At 44.7% G+C, this 23,121-nt stretch overlaps 1 protein-coding gene across 6 annotated transcripts in view; it reads left to right on the forward strand.

The window, feature by feature from the left end:
• The window catches only part of LOC138521553 (zinc finger protein 385C-like), a 1,557,348-nt gene that overhangs the window by 1,302,100 nt on the left and 232,127 nt on the right, over positions 1 to 23,121 (forward strand). For 2 of the 6 annotated variants that reach the window (XM_069634483.1, XM_069634481.1), the window contains exon 2: positions 17,307 to 17,832. The exons of 3 other annotated variants lie outside the window; for them this stretch is intronic. In XM_069634483.1, the coding sequence (XP_069490584.1) occupies positions 17,314 to 17,832 (519 nt within the window). In that variant the 5' untranslated portion in view covers positions 17,307 to 17,313. The remainder of the gene's footprint in view (positions 1 to 17,306; positions 17,833 to 23,121) is intronic. One more of the 6 variants, XM_069634482.1, reaches the window with a different exon arrangement.

A 23,121-nucleotide genomic window follows, 5' to 3' on the forward strand; every position in this document is an offset into this window, starting at 1 on the left:
TTTTGAGTTGCAGGGATCTGCAACTCCTGTACCAGAGGAATTTACCTCTGAGGAAGGTAGGGTGAAAGACCTCCATGAATCCCTACAGGAAGCAAGTGGGTTGGACACTTCCCCAGAAGTGGAATTTACCAGACCAGACCCAGGGGAACATGCTGAAACCCCTTATAGAACCTTGATGGCAAGGATAATGGAGTTTATGGGGTGGTCCACACCCTCACCTGCTTTTCAGCAAGACCACCTCACAGACCTCTTGGTCAAAGGTCCACAGGAGGATCCTGTGGTGCCATTTCATGCGGCATTACAAAGGAGAATATTGGCAAACTGGGAAACGCCTGAGGTAATCCCGGCGGTTCACAAACAATTATCAGCTAAATATAGGGTGTCTTCTGCTGACCCTGAATATTTATCCAAACACCCAACTCCGGAGAGTCTGGTTGTTCAGGCAGCTACTTCATCGGGTAGTAAATCGGCTTACCCTACTGTTCCACCAGACAGGGATGATAAGAGAGATGACTCTATGGCCAAAAAAGTATTTTCTGCATGTAGCATGGCGTTGAAATCCATCAATGCTACTTGTACGCTCACAAGGTTCAGCCACACACTTTGGGAGTGTGCTTCATCAGCGGCTGACTGCCTCTCAGAGGGAGAAGAAAGGGAAGCGTTCCTAAACATCAAGGATGGTAAAGACGCTATGTGCGAATCCCTTCAAACTGGCATCGATTCTGCTGATAGCATCAGCAGGGCCATGGCGGCAAGTACAACAACCCGGAGATTTGCTTGGTTGCGAAAGTCTGGTTTTGCTCCAGATGTGCAAAGCAGACTGAATATGCCCTTTGACGGCTCTTCTTTGTTTGGTAAGGAGGCGGATGACAGTTTAGAAAAACTACAAACATCAAAGGCAGCAGCAAAATCCCTAGGAGCTGCAATCCGTCAGACACCATATCGCCCTTCAGGAACCTCTTGGAGAAGTAAGTCCTTTTGCTTCTATTCCGCATTCGGAAGAGGCAGAGGACAGCCAGTTCAAAGGGGTCAGAAAAAATTCACCCGAGGTGGATGGGGTAAAAATACAAAAGCCGCAGCAGCAGCAGGTGCCTCTTTACCCTCAGCATCTGCATCAGCCGCCTCCAAACCGCTTTGAGGACTCTCCTCACAAGACACCAGTAGGGTGCAGGTTAACTCAACATCTGACGGAATGGCAGGTTATTACGTCAGATGCTTGGGCGTTGGAGACAGTTGCCCAAGGTTACTGCCTGCCTTGTCTACGCATCCCTCAGTCATCCACCGGGGAACAGATCTCTGAAAGTTCCAGATCCGCTCCTATTGCAGGAAATTGTAGACCTGCTAGAGAAAGGTGCCATAGAACCGGTACCTGTAGCGGAGAGGAACAAGGGCTGGCACTCCGCCTACTTTCTCATACCGAAGAAAGACGGAGGACTGAGACCTATCTTGGACTTACGAGAATTGAACAAGTTCCTCAGGAAGTACAAGTTCAAGATAGTAAAACTCTCTCAGATCCTTCAGGCCCTCCAGCTCCAGGACTGGCTGGTATCTCTGGACCTCCAGGATGCTTATTTCCATGTGCCAACCCATCTCAAACACAGGAAATACCTGAGGTTCGCAATTGGCGGCTCTCATTATCAATTTCGAGTTCTGCCATTTGGGCTGACCTCCGCCCGAGGGTCTTTACCAAGCTAATGTTGGTAGTGGCTGCAAGTCTAAGGAGGGAAGGGATTCACGTCTCCCCTACCGGGACGATTGGCTGATCAGAGCTGTATCTTCGGAACAAGCTCAGATCCAGCTAGATTATGTCTGCCACTTCCTTCACAAACTGGGCTTCTCCCTCAATTTAAAGAAGTCACAGATGATACCATCACAGAGACTCCAGTTCATTGGAGCGGTCCTGGACACTTCCCTGGGAAAAGCCTCGCCACCATAGGTGAGGGCTCCAGATATTCTGCAGATGGTCACCAAGTTTCAAAATGCCCAACGTCTCCAAGGTTGCTAGGCCTCATGGCATCCTGCATCTTCCTTGTGCCAGAGGCTCGCCTGAGAATGAGATCCCTTCAGTGGGCACTGAGAACTCAGTGGTCACAATTCTCAGGGAGAATGACAGACCTCCTTCAGGTTCCTGACAAGGTGGCTCGAGACCTTCAGTGGTGGGCCTGCCAGAAAAACATCTTGAAGGGAGAACTGTTTTGGCAACCATGGCCGGAGATAACGGTAGTCATAGATGCCTCACTCACGAGGTGGGGAGCCCATACCAGCGGCTTGACCATCAGCAGTCGTTGGTGTCCATCGGAGTCCAGACTACAAATCAACCTGTTAGAGCTGAGAGCAATCAGACTAGCGCTGAAAGCTTTTCTGCCATCTGTACAGGGGAAAAATGTCTTGATAATGATGAACAACACAGTGGCCATGCACTACCTCAACAAAAGAAGAGGCATAAGATCACTGCCACTGTGCAGAGAGGCAATGCAGCTCTGGTTTTGGGCAATTCAAGAAGGAATCTCTATCGGCAGTTCACCTAGCCGGAGAGAAGAACTTGACGGCGGACGCTCTGAGCAGGCAGGGCACAGTCTCCCACGAGTGGGAACTAGCTCAGGAAGTCCTTCAGGAGATCTTCGCCGTTTGGGGAAACCCTCAAGTGGATCTGTTCGCCACCAGTACCAACAGAAAGTGCGATCTGTTTTGTTCAAGGGAATTTCCCCCGAGAGGAGCTCTAGGGGACGCGTTCGTAGTGGACTGGGAGTTTCCACTCCTGTACGCGTTTCCACCAGTCCCTGTCATTCCTAAAATGATCAGGAGGTTGAGAAGATTCCGGAGGACCATGATCCTAATTGCCCCAGACTAGGCCAGGAGAACGTGGTACCCGGACCTTCTGGACATGTCCATCTGCCCTCCAATTCGTCTTCCAATCAAGGAGAAACTTCTCTCTGGGAAGGGAGGTCAGGTTCTCCATCCAGACATCAGAACCCTCAACCTTCACGCCTGGCGTCTGAAAGGTTGAGATACAAGGATTGGGACCTCCCTGATGACGTCATGGAGGTGTTGCTTTCAGCCAGAAGGCCAGCAACAAAGTCTTTATACCGCTGCCATTGGAATAAATTTTGCAGCAGGTGTAAAGAAGATAATATCGACCCCTCCCCCCCTTTTCATGTGGTACACCAACGGTGTTATCCTTTCTACTCTACTTGGCAAATTCAGGCCTTCAAGATGGCACTATCAAGGGCTATCTCGCAGCGCTTTCGATCTTCAAGCACACTGCAGAGGAGCCTTCGTATTTCAAATTACCCTTAGTAATACAATTTCTAAAGGGATTAACTAATGTCTACCCTCCAAGACCTTTCCAGGTTCCTTTCTGGGACTTAAATTTAGTCTTAAATTTCCTGATGGGTACTCCTTTCGAACCACTCCACTCCTGTTCGCTAAGATTTCTCACCCTTAAAACTGTCTTATTAGTGGCTCTAACATCTGCTAGAAGGGTGAGCGAATTACAAGCTCTATCTTGTAAACCCCCTCATGCAATTTTTCATAAAGACAAAGTTGTCCTACAGGTGAAGCCTAATTTCCTCCCAAAGGTGGTTTCTGAATTCCACATCACTCAGAAAATTACCTTACCTTCATTCTATCTGCCTCCCCATCCGGGGAAAGAGGAAGAAAGGCTACATAGGCTGGACCCAAGGTGGGCTTTAAGCTTTTACATCAGCAGACTTGCTAGGATTAGGCAAGCAGACCAACTGTTTGTAGGTTACTCAGGGCACAGGTTGGGACTACCGATAACAAAACAAACCATTTCCAGATGGATTATTTTGGCCATCCTGGAATGTTACAAACTAGCAGGGAAAGAGCCTCCTCAAAATCTTAGGGTTCATTCAACCAGGGGTATCTCAGCCTCCTCGGCCCTCCAAAGAGGGGGTTCCGGTTCGAGACATATGTGCGGCTGCCACATGGTCATCCACACGTACCTTCACAAGATTTTACAACCTGGATTCCTCCTCTAGTCAAGAGACTAGGTTTGGCAAAGCCGTATTACATTCTGTTCATTCCTAAAAGGAAACATGGCGTTTTACTCCCACCTCCAATTACACACCACTGCTATGGGAGTCTATCAAAGATGAGGAATACGTCGGAGGACACAATCCCTTCAAAGAACAAGTTATTTCTTACCTTGTAACGTTCTTTCGATGGGATGTTCCTCCGACTTATTCCTTATCGCCCCTCTCATCCATCCCCGCAGTAATACTTCCCTTGTGGTTGCAGTTTACGCTCCTTCAAGGTCAATAACCAATTCATGTAAAACAACTGTTAACGTCAAAACGGAACTGAGCAACGGACGCTGCACGAGTCTATTCATACGCGTGATAACGTCGGCGCCGATACAGAGGCCGTCGGGATATCGGCTCGAGGGACGTCGACGCGCAACGCCCTCTACTGAAAAAAAAAAATTCTGAGGCCAGCAAGCTGGGAGATGATCTAACAAAGATAAGGAATACGTTGGAGGAACATCCCATCGAAAGAACACAAGGTAAGAAGTAACTTGTTCTTCATAATGAATGCTCGTCAACCGCTTATATTGGTACAGTGTACTCTTGGTAAAATACTCTTTGCTTCCAATGAAAGATCGCAGCTGATCACTGTGTTCCAGAGGCAGAGCCTTTATCGTAACATCTACCATACCTTTCTCAATTTAATGCCACTCATTGCTGTGTCTGAGATATAGCACGCTCAACAATTCAATCGGACACTTTTCTCTTTTTAATAGTGAATCCTTGTGCCTGAAGAAATGTGAACACTGTGGGCACCCTTTGAACATGCTCTTCATCACGCTCCCTAACCCAGAATATTACCCTGAAAATAGTTTCACCAGGTGGACCACAAATTAGCTTGACTTAATGGCATATGTTAAAATGATATGCACCAAATGACAATACAAACATTTTTGATTGTAGGTAGGACTCATGCATGTTTATTTGGTGGAACACCAAAGACAAATCAAAAATAGTGAACCACTTGGGTGGCAATATGGTAATGAGCACATTTGTATTATTACAAAGTGTACCATCATCTAAAATGTTGGAATTAAGTTTTCTCTTGTGGACATTTTCTGAGACAGCCATCCTGTTTTTATGCGAACACCACCGTCGAAAGACACTCTCTGCAGCTTCTCATTTTCTTAATGTGCATGGCCATCCACTTTGTGTGGAAAAACCTCTGAGCAAACATAGATTGGTAGTAAGAACATATGGATCCCTCTGCAGAAGTATGCTTTCTGAGACTGGGCTCATCGCACTCAAAATATGAATGTTCTGTTTTAGCTTCAACCCCACTTGAATCAATCCTTGGTCATTCCAAACAACCCCATCCACCGTTCTCTACCATGTACAACTTACATCTTGGGACCCAATCCTTGTACATCCGCTGAGATTAGCTTCCGGTGACGTCAACATTGTGAAAAGGGCGTTCATACATCTTCCTAGCTATTTTGGTGTATGGGAGCTACGAATCCAGCAGGATTCCTAGTGTTATGCCCCTCACCTTCATTTATTTATTTCATTTGGTTATAACTTCAATGTATGCTACGGCCCTCTCCTCTCCATTTACTTTCAAAATCACCGAACTGGTTTCACTATAACTTTCATGACCAATCAACCTAATCACAAAGTTTTGGTTTTGTTTCCTTTCTCTGCTCGATATGCGGTCACTTTGCCCACTAGCTCCATCCTTCATATGCTCAACCTTATTAGCAGGGCACCCTCTGGAATTTATTTGTGTTCCTCGACTACCCACACCTTGTGCGCACCGAACAAACGCCATTCTAATGTGGTGCAAACCCCAGGCTACCCTTATTAGCAGGGCACCCTCTGGAATTTATTTGTGTTCCTCGACTACCCACACCTTGTGCGCATCGAACAAACGCCATTCTAATGTGGTGCAAACCCCAGGCTACCCTTATTTATGTTGTGCACTTCTTACCCCAATATTTTTGCATTCCAACAGTTTGATTTTAACACATTTGGTATTTCAATAGAAATAGCTAGTTGAATCGTATCCTGTTACAAGGAATTCCTGACTATCCATATTTTTTAATTTTTTTATTTTGGCCTTTCAGGACTCTTAGAGTTCATGATCATCGTTGTGACAGGGTCAGTACCCTAACCCTGTCCAGAGGGGATTCAGACCACTCTCAGCCTAGGGTAGGAGGCCTACCAGGTTGAAAGTCTGAGCCAGTCCTACCCCAGAGGGGAAGATGGCAGTTGGGAGGGGGATGTCTTGTCCCCTCTCTGTGCCATGTGTTTGACTATAGTAGCGCCCTTGGTCAGCACATAACGGAGTTCCAAAGTGCTGGCCAGTTTCTGTTATCTTTAGAAAACTACAACTGGCAGCATATACAAATTGTAATTCTTTATTTCGGCTTACGCCATTTACAAATAAAATCTCTCAATACAAACATTACCATAATTAAAACAGATTAAAAACAAGTGATATTACAATTGTATTACTTAAGCTAAGTACGCCTATATACAATCTTACAAATAAGGCTACATTAAAAACTTCCCTTCCAAACGCTTGAAGGAGGCAATAATGTACTTGCATAAATTGGTTATGAAATTTGCATCAACACAGAACAATACACACACCATTGCCTCCAAAAACGAATCTACTATTATTTATTACCTATTAGAACACCCTAACAATATTTCAAAACACCCGATTGGTCAATCTTCAGGCTATACGAACTGGTATAGCTCGGAAATAGTTAATAGGAGTTTAGCTCCAACGCAGCGACAGCATTGTAAGGTGTAAATGCATTACATCTACTAAGCAACGCCGCCGCCGCCTACACTCGCGGGTGTAACTGCAAAAAAACACTGCACACAGAACTGACAGTTAAAGTTCCCTGTGCCGGAACTTGTTTCCTTTTGTATCTTCTGCGAGAGAATATTTTCAACATTTACAATGCTCCTTTCAATAACAGTGCCTACAAGCACTTGCCTTTATGGTTGGAAATATATTTAAAAACACTTACTCAGTGATGCTTGATGGTGTGCAAATGACAACTCGGGTCACACCTCGTGTTCTCAGATCTGACGGGTCTCAGCCATCACAACTGAGCTTCTTGGGAAATCACGGTTTAGCAAAACAAACCACAAAGGAGTAGAACACTTTGAAGTATTTTGATGCAAAGGCTAATACCGATGTAAGTTTTTTTTTTAAAAACAACTACTAATTGACATAATCGTCATGCTCTGTCTGGTCCCCGAATGAATACAATGCAGTTTTTCTCTGGCACAGATTATTTTAGACGAAAAGAGAAATATTTTGTGCTCCACTATAAGATTTGGCAGTATTATCTGTACTAATACCACCAACCTAATCTACCATTATCCCAAGTGGTAACAGTCATTGACTGCCCAAATTAGCCTTTTGGTGACTGTCTATTCAGGAGTCCCATAGAACTCCAAGGCAGAGTAGCAGCATTACACCATTCAGTGATTTCACCTGCATCATCACTACCGTTGAGAGTACACGCATTTGTTGTGCATAGGTGACCTCATTCTACCCATAAAACGGGCAGTATAGTTTAGCCCAACATTTGCATGCATACAGACTTTTATGTATTATTCCATTAACTCGGCCTTAGGTGCCCATAACGCCCAGTGCAGCCCTGGCAGCAGGTCGATAAAGCTATGTAAAATACCTTCTCAGCCACTGCCTTCTTAGATCTAATAATTGTGTGCAAAAAGGCAAAAGATTAAGCAGATCCTTGACGGCTCTGCTACCACAGGCACACTACTTGGTCTTAAATTGCCATGACATTTGACCCCTTGAAGGTAAAACATTGAGTCTTTCCATAGCCAGAATGCCTGTTTGAGTTGGCAGCCTAATAACTCGGAGACATTTTCATAGTGGGTGCCGCGTGCTACCATTAAATGTCTCAGTGAGCGTACATTTTTCATACTATTCATGGCTTGGTCGAATTCTAGCTGTCTTGCTTCCATTTTCAACTGTCCCACTTTCTGCATAACAAGGGGCATTTATTATGCCAAGGATAAATGTCAGAGGCATTTAACGCTAATTCTTCCATTGCATTCCTAATATGCAGATTTTCCGAGGAGCTTGAATGTAATATCTGAAAATATTTAAAAAAAAAAAAAATCAGTACCAGATACCCCGGCTTGGAGCTATGCCTGGGGCACTCCGACCTAAGCCCAGCAGCTTCCTCAAATAGATGTGCAAATACAGTCCAAGACACAGCAATTCACGCTGCCCCAAATTTTGCTGCTATACAAAACCTAGGAGTATACCTTTGCCTCAAGATCCTGAATGCGTTTATCGAGGCAGTGGCCACCATACTTGTAATAGAATCGCATCAAGCCACCCAGGCCTGAGGTATCCGATTTTCAAGCAACTCTAGATGTGCATACCACGTACGTACAGTTACTTGAAAACATGTCGAGCAGTGGACAGGCAAGAGAACAGCCCATATCCTCCAGAAAGGGACTACGTACCAACACACCCCAACAGGCCTCGGAAAGAAGAAATTCTATGCACCGCCGCCCAGCTGATAGCAGCAGGAGTCGGCGCCTATGCGAACAGCTGATCTGTGCTCTGGAATGAAACAATGCTGCGCTGTGACAGAGCTGCGGAGCACCTCAATGACAACGACCGCAATCCCACGGACATTGGGAGCAAGCACACAGACTGGAGACCTTACCCTAGCGGGCCACCATTGTTCAACTGCGGTGGACCTGCACATGAGGGGGTGCAGCTTAAACCCACTTTTAAATGTTTATTGTAATGTCTCTTGGTGGGAAGAGCGGGAATGATTGACCCGGGGAGCCATCATGGGAGAACCCATGGCAACAGGAGGGGGAATATGTAAGGGTTCAAAGGAAATGGGATAGTCTGGGTTGTTTTGGTGAGGTTAAAGGAGGAGATGGTGGCAGACAAAGAAAAGGACAGCAAAAGGATGCAGTAGAGGAAGCATGTAGGCGATTTAGAAGGTGAGGCATTGGTTGGTGAGTGAACGTGGTACTGTTTTGTGGGAATTTCTGTACTTTGTAAAAGTGAGACCGGGAGTAAGAGTGAAATGGCGATTGCTCGAGTAAAAGAAAGGTGATCCGGGAGAAGGTGGGATGGAATAGTGGTGTGGAAGGAGGAGGAGTAGTAGTCTAGAGGTGGGATTCATAGTTGAGAGAAGGTGAGAGTATTAGTGGTCTACTGGTGTGGAAGTGGAAGCTGTAGAGGGGAGGAGGTAGGAATGTGGGTGGTGTAGTAATGGTGTGAATGGGGTAAGTGGGTGTAGTGTGATGGGGAGAGAAGTAGCGGTGTTGGAGGGGAAAGTAGTAGGAAGTAAAATTGGAGGATGGATTTGGAGCATAGAGATGAAATATCAGCAGGAGGGCGAAGAGAGACCGTGGGTATAGAAGGGAGGATGGTAGGATGAAAAAGGGAAAGTGATAGCATGCTGAATGTAGAGGAACATCAGAGCCGGAAGAACAAGATAGTGAGATAAGGCACACAACCTGTAATTACATCACCTTGGGGAGTCATTGGATAGGAACACTAGATTGTTCCCATCACATTGAGATGGATAGCTTTTAGATAGTAGGGGTTACCGATCATTAGTATTAGTCTAGGGACACATGAGTTAAGACGGTCCGGTTCCTTTCTAGGTTAAAGAAAGAGACAGCCATCATTTTGGGGTCACAGCTGCGACCCATGTGGACTCCTTTGCTACCCATGTATTAAAAAAAATGGAATGGAAGCTACTGGGTACTGAAGTAGTGGAGGAGGGGGCCTCTACTCCAGTGCCCATGAGTTTACATGGAGACCCTGCCACACCAGATTGTGAAGGCTGGGCCGGGGCTTGCAGTAGGTGTTGGAGCTGACCGTGACATGTCACATGCCACGTTCCGCTCCAACACCCTTCTCTGGCTTCCTCACGGCTCATATACAGGAGCCTCTCCCAGCTTCCTCGTTTCTATTTGTGAGCAGCACGGAGGAGCCAAGGGTGGCCTGGAGTGACTGACCAAAGCAAGAAAAACATGTAAGAAGGCTTTAAAAAAAAAAAAGTGTATTTTGCATCTGTGGAGTGTGTAAATATATGTATGTGCTATAGGCCAGTGAGTGGATGAGAAGAAGTGTGTGTGTTTGAATTTTCTGGGTGGGCGTGTGCCTGTTTGGAGAATGCAGTCAGAGTGGATGTAAGAGAAGATGTATTTTTGGTATTTATTTATTGGCCATTTGTAAGGCGCCTGTACACGTGTTTCCAGGCGCCACAAGACAATTGGGTTGGCGTGGTGGGGGGCACAGAGAGAAAAAACAATAATAATAAATGGTCCTACTAGGCCTTCTGACATTCGGACTGTGCAAGGCAAGTGCAGTGACAGCAAGTGCTGTAGGGGGGCAGGTCAAGGAGGAAGGGCTGGGATGAGGGAGGGTGGGGAATGCAAGAAAGCAGGTGTGCCAGGGGCCGGGCAAGTGCTGAGGGAGTGCCTCGGAGGGAAGGGGAGAAGAGGAAACTGTAGTAGGATTGACTAGTTCCTTGCACATTTTGAAAAGATCTGCCGTGTTATTGGTGGCCCAAGAAATGCAGGCTTTGGTATGAGCCCTCTTCTTGGAGCAGATGGAGAGTTGATATTGCCTTTGGAGCAGGCGGCAGGCCAGTTTATCAGGATGTGTTTGAAGCCTGCCACTTCCCCTCAGCAACCCTGCACTTGCGATTCGGAGTGGCCAAGTCAGAGTCGTACCAAGAGTTGCACTTGGAGGCAGGTTTCATGCAGACCCTCCTGACTGGGGTAAGGATGTCCAGAGCGTTTGATATGGAGCAACTGGATGGGTACGTGTCTGTGTGGAGAATAAATCCAGTGAGTGAACGCAAGAGAAGGTGTATGAGTCTGTGAGTTGTGGGTGAATGAATAGGAATCTGATAGGATGTGTTTGAATGGCCTGGCTGGGTGGGTGCGTTCCTGTGTGGAGATTGCAGTGCAAGTGGTTGTGAGAGGTTTATGGGTGAGTGAAAAGGAATGTGAATGTGAATGGCAATGTATGGGTTTGTGAAAGTGTGTGCGTGTGTGGCCCTGGGAGGCTGGGGATCACTAGAGCATTTTTGCCGCATCCTTTATTCACTTTGCATGTTTTACTGGTATTTTCGTGCAAAGCCAAGTTCATGTGCGTCATAGACTGGTTTGGTACAACCAATCTAGCCATTGCTTACTGTGGCATGGCATTTATTACTCAGCATCTTTGATAAAGCAAGCATGAGAAGTAGTGTTACCTCGCTAGACTGACGTTTTGGTGTTGCATCCTGTATATATTGCAGGGACCGGCATGAAAATGCATTGGGAAATGTACTTTTTTTCATGTATTACCTCACACCCTACAAAACTGATTGCAAACGGTCTAGCCTTTTACCCACGTTTTCACAGAAAGTGTGCAGTGCAATGCACCATTTTAACCCATTCAAAACATTTTCTCATGGGAGAAGGAAGAATTCCCCCCCCCCCAAGCCCACCAAACCCAATTTCGTTAATTCATGCCTCCTCGCTATGGTGGGTCACAATCTCATACTTGTGAAATATTGAAACCCTCCAATAAAACAAGTCACCAACCACCAGTGGTGGCTGGTATATTTAGGGTCAAGGCACCATCCCTTCTTTCTACGCTTGGTGAAACATTTAATCTTTGATTAAAAAAACATATTTACTTCTTTCACTCAGAGTAGTGCATGCCCCTGAGCGGCATTATAATTATGGATGCTGCACACATGTGAATGTCTGGGCCGGCCCAGGGTGTGGCATGCCCTGTGCTTTAAGGAGCTTTGGAGGAGGGAGAGGGGCACATTCTGTGCTATGCCACTGATTGGGCTCTGCTCTCCTTGAATGCATTCAAGTGTGATGTGAATGGTTGAGAGGGGCGGCAAACTCAACCAGGACTCTGCTCTGGTGTAACACTGTTTAAGAAAATAAGCGCTGGACACAGTCTCAGAAGTGAGAGAGCCAAGGAGGGACGCACCCCTCCCCACTCAAACTCCTTCTTGGATAGAGCTTTGTGGAAGCCTTATTTACGGGTCGGTCCTGGGGGGCGGGGGGTTGTCATTGAATACCGCACATCACACACAGAGCTCTGAAAATCGTAGATGCATTGAGCCACACTCTTGAGGAAAGTGCAGCACCCACTTCCTCACCCAGTTAAAAAAAAATTGAAGAGTCATGTATCAAAGCCTAGGACATTAAGGTGTTATGCACACGGAGACCGATGGCCCCAGCTTACACCTGCACAATGGGTTTCTTCTATCGTAGTGGTAGCTGGCACATAGATACATTTATAACCAGGGAATTATGTTGACACTAAATCCTGGTCAATGATTCAATTTTCAGGCCTTGCTCATGCTGAATTTTGCTCCTGGGTAGACGGACAGCGCTAACCTCCCCAGGCTTTTTGGGCTTGTTTAACACATCAATGTCACAGATAACAAGTACTTCTGTGTCCATTGATCTATAGGTATTTCATATACTAGCTGTAGTCTGTGTTAGAGATTTAGGTTACCCTGTTACAAGTACTGTATTATTTATGTTTTACATATAGGCCTCACGTCGAATCTGGAAAAATGACATTCCCCAAATGTGTGATTGTGGACAAATCACGCCTCCCTCTATGCTTCGGTTCTTATATCTGGCTGAAATTGGAGCGCCTAGAAACACAGGTGTTAGAAGCATCTGAAGGTCGTGTGCCTTCACTTCCAGTGATGTCACATGGGGCTAGGGGGGTCAAATGACATCACTTCCTGTGGTGTCCGCAGAGGTCAAGGGTCAGGTGATGTCACTTCTACTACCTCTGACATTTTGGCGAAATGGCATCCCTGCATTGAACCTTTTTCTGAATTAAAAATAAGTTCCATTGAGGCTCATTTGGGAGTTGGTGTATTATTGAGGCAATCTTTGACATTGGTGTATTATTGAGGCAATCTTTGACATACAGTAGTCACAGATCTACTCGTTGGTCCACCCCATGAACTCAAATATAGCCATTAGTGACCACATAGCAATGACTGTTTCCCACAGTCTTCCATTGCAGTTGGGCTCCTGCATACAATTCTGCTCCAGCACCCTTTTTATATAGCACGAGTCTCAAAAGGCCATGTATGTCGGAGACCTTTAAAGTGTAAGCAGAGTCTAAGGCGCGGTCAATTTGTTGACGAAGGACAGTAATCTGTTTTATATATTACTGTTCATTAGCTGTCCGGGTCCTTTGGCACAGTTCAAAGCTGGTTTTGCCTACCTGATATAAGCCCATAAATCTGTCATTATTGTACGGTGAAGGCAGTACTAGTGTTCGCCGAGCAGGTCAATTTCAAGTGAAAGGTACATGCTAAAACCAGAAGGCACCATTAAACACTCTGGGACCCGTACAGAGCTAGATTACAGAGACGCAGAATCTTGCTATGCTCTCTAGAAGGTGCATTTGGCGAACCCATCATGGCCTCCCCAAATATCTAGGTCACCATTTGGAATCCCATGCAGATGAGTACCATGTCATACCTATCATGTCAAATGCACCAGAGCGGTCAAGTGTGATTACAAGGACAGAAGTGCCAAAGCCTGCCAAAAGCTCATCTTGCATCCCACTGATTCCAGATTCTGAGCGTCGTGTCATGAAAGGAGTGATGTTGCACAGTATTTTGCTGTTGGGCAGTGACCCCGTTCTCCATTGAAGGCTTTAGTTTATGCATCTGTGTTATGGTAAGTTGAAAGCCACTCTTTAAACAAGGGTGTATCTGTAGAATGTTTTCTGACTGAGAGGCAGCTTAATGAGATATATCCGAGAGCGAATAAAGTGTGGTGTGCATCAACAAAACACCATGCCGTCAGATATGCTCTAATTCGATTTGCCATCAAGTTCAATTGGATCACTTAGATATGCACACAGTGTTTATTCAGAAATGTAATGACATGCTCTTGATTAAATTCTAAAATAATGTGTTTTAATTAAACAAAAACAACCTGCCAACACATGTTTCACGGCTAAGGGGAGCATTTTCAAGGCTGTTAAAAAGTCTCAAGAATATATTCGGAATATGTATATCTCAACTTTATACAAAAATCAAAAACTTTAATGTTTAGTTGCAGTTCTAACATGTATTATGCGGACCCTGATCAATTGAGCCAAAATCTTTTTGACTTTATAACTCCACAACTAATCTTCGGTACCATTGTTTTAATCGCCTAACCAAATCATTTACATATTTCGAATTAGAAATATTTATTTAATGCTACATATGAGAATGGTGCATCCCTTTTAGTGTTGGAAATCGGTTCCTTCATTACAACATTAATATAATTTGCTTATAACTTTCACTAAGTTAATTTGTTCAATAATTCGTTATTGATGTTTCTGTAAAGGAAACAAATATGTTTGAAACATATCTAAGTCTTAGTGATCACCTTGGTCATTAACTAAACTATCTCATGACAAATAACAGAATATGCATGTTGTGCTTACCATATGTGTTCCGTTATGTTCTAAGAATTGTATACCTGGCAGCACTTTTCTCCTTTTGAATGTTTCTTAAATTATTTGTCTTGGCAACTATTGTTGCGGTTATCTAAATAATATACATTCTGAAAGAAATGGCAAAAAATAGTTTAGGAAAAATTAGAGACAGGTTTCCATAGTCAAAAAGTTTTTAAAATGTTAAACCTTTCCCATCTACTATCATCAGTTGGATGTCTGAATGAACAAACATGTAAAACTTGTTCAATCCAACAGTGTTTCAACTCCCGATCTGCCTTTTAATTGCCCCTTAATATTTAAGAATTATTTTCAGGCTGAAAGGATCACGTTTGTGCCTATTGTAATATTTATTGTAGCTCAAAAGTGCTGCAGTTCTCGGAACAATATCGAACAAAGATTGTAAGCACAACAGAACTATTCTGATTTTACAAGTTCTAGTGATCACCTTTGTAACTATAGTGAGACATAAATATGTTTCAAACATAATTGTTACTTTCACAGAAATGTTCGTTTTGAATTTTTTAAAAACTAATATACATCTTTTGTTTTGGAATGAACGAATCTGTTTCCAACATTTGGGGTATGTGGTATCCTTATGTTTAGCCCAAACTAAATCTTTGTAATTGGAAATATGTCAGTGATCTGGTTGGGTGATGTAAGTAATGGATGCATAATATTAGTTGAAGTCCTCTCTGGCCATAAATCTACTCCAACATTTTTTTAGGGTATCTGGGTCAGAGCCCAAAGAATGCATGACGGGAGTGTGACTGTTGGGACTTCTTTTAGTTTTTGTACAGTATTGTGAAATACTTTTTCTGTAAATATTCATATCACTGAATCATCTTGCGCTTTCTTAACAGCCTTGAAAATGCACCCAAAGGCGTAAAACACGTGTTGGCAGGTTGTTCTTGTTAAACAAGGGGTAAATCATTCGATTTATGCTTAGACACTGTGGGCCTCATTACAACCCTGGCGTTAAGGGGTTAACGGCGCCGTAAAAGGCTGCGGCGCCGTTAAACCCTTAACGCCAGATTCACACTTTAACGCCTGCTTTTTGCAGGCGTTAAAGTCCATCCCGCTAAGGGACCTTGGTGCTAATTATGGCACCGTAATTTACGGTGCCGTAATTGGCGCCTTCCCCATTCACATTGAGCCCTATGGGCCAAAAATGGGAATGAGGAAGGGGCCATGGTGAATGGGGATTTACCGCCCCGCCAACCTTGGAATGGGGCGGTAAATCCACCATCCACCATGACGGAATCCGGCGTGGACCATGGTGCTAATAGCACCATGGTCCAACGCCAGGGTTGTAATGAGGCCCTGTGTGTATATATAAATGATTGAAGTATGGCATATCAATTGAGGGCTGTTCAATATATCAAAATTAAATGTACCCTCACGGGTGTTTAGCTAGTTCAGGACGTGCCAGCTATAGTCTGGTTCCCCTGTGTATTCTCTGCTAGTCTCTATCCTACTGAAATAGGTTCTGCGCAAAGGAGTTGAAATGATGGCGTTTATTGTGCTTTTTATTGCATTGTGTATCAGCTGGTGCTGGAATCTGATTATAAATCCTGAATGTCCTTGTTTCCACACTTATTGCAAAGAGCTTGGGTTTGCGGTATACCTGTTGTCGCACACTCCCCCATGAGGAGCTTGCTGCTTGGCTCGGCCTTAAGCCACAGTCTTGGAAGCCTGGTCCTCAGGAGAAGGGTGCAGTTCTTCCAGGTGCAAAAGCCGGATTGAGAGATGGCTGGATCCTACCACATAACTGGAGTCTCATGCTAAGGAGTAGTTGCGTTATGCAACACCACAATTGTTTTTGCCTCTCTCACAGAGGGTTGTTGCTCGTGGAAGACTATAATTTGAGTCCAAATTAGTCTGAAAAGCAGTACGTCTTGGAAATGCTATTATTATAGGGTAAGTAACTAGTTCTTTATACCAGCATACCTGCAGTATTTTCTGAAAGAATGTGACCACTAGACTATTCGATTTATACAGTTGATTGCAGGGTTCGAAATTGACAGGAGATGGGAGCTATTTAGCTCCTGCTTCTAGCCTAGTGGAGCCTGGTAAGCTTGAAACCAACAGCTCCCAGGTGCTACTGCTGGTTCCTAGGGGCAACTGGTACCTACCAAACACTGGTTCCCCTGCGATAGCTTCTGGCTAATAGGGAGATGACCAACACCCAGGAGCTGGTTTTAGCTCCTGCTCATCGAATCTCAATTTCGAACCCTGGATTGTCCCATACAAGGAAAAGATTTCAATCCAGTGACTTTTACAATGTACAATTTTTCAGTGTCTTGTCAATTAGCAAGAAAGCACTCGGCCCCACCGAGTTATGCATAACTCGGTATTGAGTCGGCATGGGGGGGTCTTTGGGGAGTGGTGTAGCTAAAGACCACCAAATGCATGAAAATCAGTGTTTGGTCATGAAAGTGTTATGATTACAATCCTCATCTGATACACCATGCTCTGTCCCTTAACTTTACGAACTGTTGATGGAGTTTGATTAAACAGCATCACTTCGGAATAGGTGAGCGAGCGGCTCAGGCCTTCGTAAAACGAAACCAAGCCATTATTGGAGTGAAATGATGAGAAAAACTGTTCCAAATCCTTTGAAACAAAGCAAGTAGAAGCGCGCGCTGTACTTTGAAGTCCCACCATCCCTTGTTCTTTTTGGTCACTCGTCCAACCCCCAACGGCCTGTTAGCCCTTACTTAATTAAATGCAACCTACTGCGCCTGCGACACATGTTTTGCTTCATCCATAGTATTTGATTTCCCTACCAGCAGCAGTATGGTGTCTCCTGGGAAAAAGCCGGCAGGCGAGACCTCGAACTCCAACAAAAAATGCAAGCGCTATTTCAATGAGCACTGGAAGGAGGAGTTCACCTGGCTGGAGTTTGACTACGAGCGGAAGCTCATGTTTTGCATAGAGTGCCGGCAGGCGTTAGTGAAGAACAAGCATGGCAAAGCCGAGAATGCCTTCACTGTAGGCACAGACAACTTCCAGCGCCATGCCCTGCTGCGGCACGTCACCTCCGGTGCCCACCGGCAGGCCTTGGCCGTCAATACTGACCAGCTGACTTTTGAGTCACAGCTGCAGGGCCACCAGGACTTGAAGGCGTCTGTCAAGGTGGAAGTGAACCCCAACAAGGTGGCTGTGCTGACGACTGTGTACTGGATGGCCAAGGAAGAGGTTGCCAACGAGAAACTCCACTCCTTCCTGGAGTTGCAGCGGCTTAATCAGTGCCAATCACTGCTGACACCCGAACACAATGAGTACTACCATCCCAGCGGTGTTAAAGAAATGCAGGTGTGTACCTCTTGCATGGTAGTATGTGTTTTCCTCTCGCTTGCTCATAGGTTTGGGAGTAGATGCACCCCCACCGTGTGTTAATCCATTAACTTAGCTCTGGGATCACTCAGTTGACCGAAGAAATTCACTGTACCATTGATATGTATTTTGTTGCAGAAAACAATGAGAATGTGATGCTCTTTCTTTCCATAGAGGCCCGCCGTGTGTAGACAAATGTGGGATAAGCAGAATTATCTAAGGGGGTTGAGGCAGGAGGTCATGATAGGTTAAAAGAGTTGTTTAAAACACAAATGCACCCAGAGCTGTGAAGTTTTTCCTTGTCAGTTGCGAGTGCTTGTCACATTTCTGATATTTGACTTGTTAAAGAATGTGTTTACACGTTTATGACTGATTATTCCAGACACATCAAGTATATGTAATCTCAAGAGTTGCCTGGCTGCATCTTGTGGTTCTTGGCTCATTTGCTCTTAAAATTGCACATGCGGCATACGACCTGATCAAACTGGAATACATGTATTTTGATATTTTTCAGTAAGCGGGCATCACATATTATTGAAAAATGCATGTCCAGCGTTGCCGGGTGGGAAGCAAGTATATTTCTTCTGCAAGACAACTGTAGAGAGGGGAGGGACACATTACCAGAATGACAATAGAGAGGGCAAATCTAGTCCATTTACTAGAGGAGGGAACCAACATGGTGCGGTTCCCTAGGACTCATGAATCCATGCACCAGCCCTCATCAGAAGGACAGATTTCTGACCTCTTTTGCAACAAAACCACAATGCCGCTCAACCTTTTGGGTCCTAGAGCCAGGGAACCACAGTTGTGATCTACTGAGTATGAAAGGGACACTATTTTTGGAAGATCAAGAGAAAGGTGTATACATGCATATATATATATATTTCATTCCCCCCCCCTAATTAGTTGGCTTGCCCATTTACTTGTACAAGCCGAGCTGAAAATATCCCACAACGTCATCCCATGGTTTTTCACCTGATGGAGATAATCCCAGACCAGACTGCCCAAAATAGTCCCTCTATCTGACTCCTTTATCAATAAGTGGGACTCTTGTTGCACTTGCCCATAAGCAGCAAGGTATAATCTCTGATTGCATCATTTATTTTATAGCTACCCTTACACTTGTTAAAAGTCAACAAACTCAAAATGGGTTCACCAGGAGTGTAAATAGTTTTAAAACAAGTATATTTGGAGGTGAAGATGGGGCCAAGAATTGGCCTAAACTAAAATATTGAGTGTATAAGACGGTCCAGGGATGAATACCGGTTTCTAAACCATCAATCAGCCCCAAACCTCTAGTACACCAGAAGGGATCCAAACGGATTGGAAACACATTGTCCAGTTTTGGTAACTTGGATAGAACAGCAGGCTTGTCTCTGCAAGGTCATGGATTCCTGGTTAGTTGCAGCACAGCGAAAATACAATTCTTACCCAATGATAATAGGGACTGTTCAGTCAAAGTTGTATACAAATATCTGCTGTATTATTATTCAAAAGACAGTTCTAACACAATACAAAATACAACCCACCCTTTAAAGGAATGCAGAGGACAGACCGTTTCAAGAAGGAAATGGGATGCACTCTGGATACTGACAGGAGGGTAGCCAGTAAAGTAATCCCAACAGTTAAAGGATACTTGGTTCATCGCAATGGGTCGTAAAATGTCACTAGGGACCATCGGAGAAGCACTAAGGGGACAGAGCCTCAATGTATTTTTTTGTATTTATTTTTTTTGTATTTGATTTAGTTGAAATTAAACAACTTTTCAAAAATAAAACAATATACATACATTTAGTTCATACATAGTTAAAACAGTTAATATTTTCTAAAAAGAGGACAAATGTAAAGATAAGAAAAAGAACAGAAGGAGAAAGAAAAATGGTTGTGATACAATGGAACAAAACTAGCATTATAAGGCAAATGAGAAAAAAAATTAATAACTTCATTATTCTTTCACTAGAACTTGATTTCCACTGTTAAGATACAATCTAAAAACTGTTATAGCTTTCATGAGTGCTAGTCTAGTTGTTGAGAATAAAACCCGCCAAATTTCATCATCGCTTTTATCACTGTACATGCAAACCAAGTTTTTAAAGTATATAATTCTCTGTGGAAGTAGTTTTGGACATCTTATTATTAGATGTTGCAACGTTTCTTTAACCGTAGTTATTTGACAGAAACGACAGTAGTTCAGGTTTGATGGAATTTTCTTTCGATGTGTTTAGATTTCTCGTGTAGGCCACAGATTTAGCCTAAACCTTAGAAACTTTTGCCTCAGGGTTTTAGAAGGGCATTTTAGCAGGTACGAGGTCATAACCCGCATCTTTTTGTGACCAAACCAGTTAGTGTCAAAATCTTTGTAAGTCATGCAGATGGATTCATTTTGGATCCAGTCCCACTGATGCAATTTCACTTTAGCGCAAGAGGGATTCTCTAATGATAGAGTCAAAGTTATGTCGGCTTTAGCCATGGTTTCTAAAACATTTTCACGCCATTTCTTTGGGAAATTATTCTTAGAAGTTATAAGGTAATGGGCTGTTGTGCCTAGAATGTTGTTATCCTCAAGGCCCAGTAGACATTTACGAAAGAAATTACACATACGCCAGCTTAGGCGAGCTGCCATTGACACTAAACCCAATTCATAGCGAATTAGCCTCAATGTACCCTGTGCTTGTTGGAGTTCTTGGTGCTCGACATGGTTCAGTCGATTTCAGGGTGCTTTGCCACTTCTGCAACAGAGTTCAAGACTGGAGACGGCTGCGGCTATCAAGTGGCAGGCAGTTTGGCAAGCGAGGCTGGATGGACGGCTGGACGACAGCTCGGGGTCAAGAATCGCCTCAGTGCTGGGTGGCGGGTCTAAAGCACTGGTCGAGGTGTCTCAGACGACGTTAGCGATTGCAGCATGACCACAGTCAGCGATACAGTCGGTTGCAGCTCGAGGAACTCGACTGGCTCGAAAAAGCCCTTTAAGGCAGACGCTGGTTGATGCTTGTCTATGCACTACTCCTGGCTTCTTCACTGGGCTTGTGTTGTGTCGTACTTGGGCGGCCCAAAGCTGAGGAGAGTGTTGCAGGCACTGGCCTTGTCCTGGGTTTGGTTCAGAGACTCACTGGCACTTCCCACCTAGAAAGTCTACTTGCAGAGCCTAGCAGGGCACGCTGTGTGCTGGCTAGGTACCGGTTCTGGAGCTGCTGGAGGGACCTCTGGGTTCAGTATCTCCTTCTGTACCCTGGGAGAGGTTTAGGGGCGGAACCTTGCTTCCCTTGTTGGAAATCATGGCCTTCCGTCACTGGCAAAAGCTGTAAGGCAGAGTGTAACTTCAGCCAGGGTCCAAATGAGTTCTTCTTGATACTCCTTGCAAAGTCTTCAGATGATCTGCCCAAACGTGGGGGTCAGCCCTCCTTTTTTAAAGCTAAATGGGCCTCAGTGATTTGTGTAGACTAAGCCTACCTTAATGAACCAATCCTGGGTCCCCACCAACAATCTCCTGTATGCATGAGGTCAAAATCAGCGTTCTTTGCAACAGAAAAGGTAAAGGGTTGAAAACATGTAATACTAAGTCCCACCCATCTTCCTATCTGTTGTGGATCAAATGGTCTCTCTGGTTTATTGAGCTCTCTGTGGTGCCTGATTAAAGTGGCAGGTCTCCATTGAAGCTGCGCCGAGGACCGACCGACCTGTCTCCTGCAAATCATTCTCCTACCTTCTGAATGGGGTCCCCCTGCAGGGATTGCCTACTGCTAACACTTAGGCCCACGCATGACAGCTCCCTGTCATTGATACTTTTTGGGAGTCGGAGCTGGCTTCAGGTTGACACAGTGCATATGAAAGGGATGTTGGGGTTTCCTCTCTCCTTTGTTTAGTGTCTGCAGCCAGGCCCCATGTGGGACTGTTTGAATTAAACTTTGATTAGTATCGAAGCTGCCACCAGCAGTAGAGCTTGTACAAAGGGAAAGGGCAGATCCATGGAGCCTTTGTTAGTGAATTAGGCTGGCCATGGCACAAGGAAGGTTTTGCCCTCCCCTTCTGAGATGCCTTGATGTACTCTTAAAGCCCAGGCGAGCACACACCCACCGTGCGGATGGTCGAATTCCTCACAGTAAGCAAAGTGACATTACTATCCAAGGAAATCTGGTCATCAAGCCAGAACCACAAAGTGGGTATGTGAGTTAGTACACTAGTTGTGTATTAGGTGTAGACATGCTTCTTTTGGCCACCAAGCATTGTGATCCATCTCATGATTACTGGGCTTCACCTATTCCTTTACCAGCCCTGTTGGAATAATAGGCTGGCATTGACATCCTGCACATTTGCTTGCGTCTGTGCTGGGGAAGCACCATTACACTCCTTCCTGTCCCGTTTCCTTGCCAGATGCTAAGCATTCTGGTGAATTTCTTGCATTGCTTTACTGGAAAGCTGCAGCATTTGACTTCTGATTGCTAGCTTGGAAAAAGCCTTAACTCTTGGAAGTTTAAGTTGTTTAGTAGGAGCCCTTCACTCAAAGTACAGTTCTGCACTACATAGACCCCTCGGATGCTCATCTCCACCCTAGCACCAAAAATTGATAAAGAAAGAAAAGTGGCTGATCATGACTCCTGTGTATACAGAAGTTGTCTTTAAACGCAAGGTGGCCTCTTCCACCTGTATAGACAAGCATTTGGCATGGCACACTGTCTCCAGTGCCCTGCTACCTAACCTAACTTTACTTCCTTAGGTGGGGGGCGCCTAGGTGGCACGAGAAGTTGATCACATAGTATGGTTTAGTTTTGTTTATTTATAGAGCGCGTCCGAAACCTCAGGTAGCTGGGCGCATAGTCATGTGGGCAACATGGTTACAAATCGTTACACGAAGCACAAAGGTACATGCATTCCATCAAAATACACAGTACATGTCATGAGATAAATATCATAGATAGTGAGGGACCAGGTTGCATGGTGGTCCGTTACAAGAAATAGTTAAGGCATACAGTAGAAATTGGTGGAGTGAGTAGAAGGTGTGTAGATGAGTAGTAGAGTGATTAGGCAGATAGCCAGGATTTCACCATGGCTCTGAATGGTCAGAAGGAAGCTTCCGCTCTGATTGCAAGAGGGAGTGTATTCCAGCATTGAGCTGCAAGAACTGGGAAGCTGGAGCCTCCTGCTGTTTTTAGATTGAATAGATTGTTCCTTTGTGCCAAACTGCATCAGGAATGAAATATTTCTAACTCCCTTACAGAAAGTCACTCTCCTCATGCAACTTTTGTCCTCCAACGAGGAGCCAGGGAGTGC

This window comes from Ambystoma mexicanum, chromosome 13, assembly GCF_040938575.1.
Source record: "Ambystoma mexicanum isolate Mex_15411 chromosome 13, UKY_AmexF1_1, whole genome shotgun sequence".
In the NCBI taxonomy this organism is placed as follows: Eukaryota; Metazoa; Chordata; class Amphibia; order Caudata; family Ambystomatidae; genus Ambystoma; species Ambystoma mexicanum.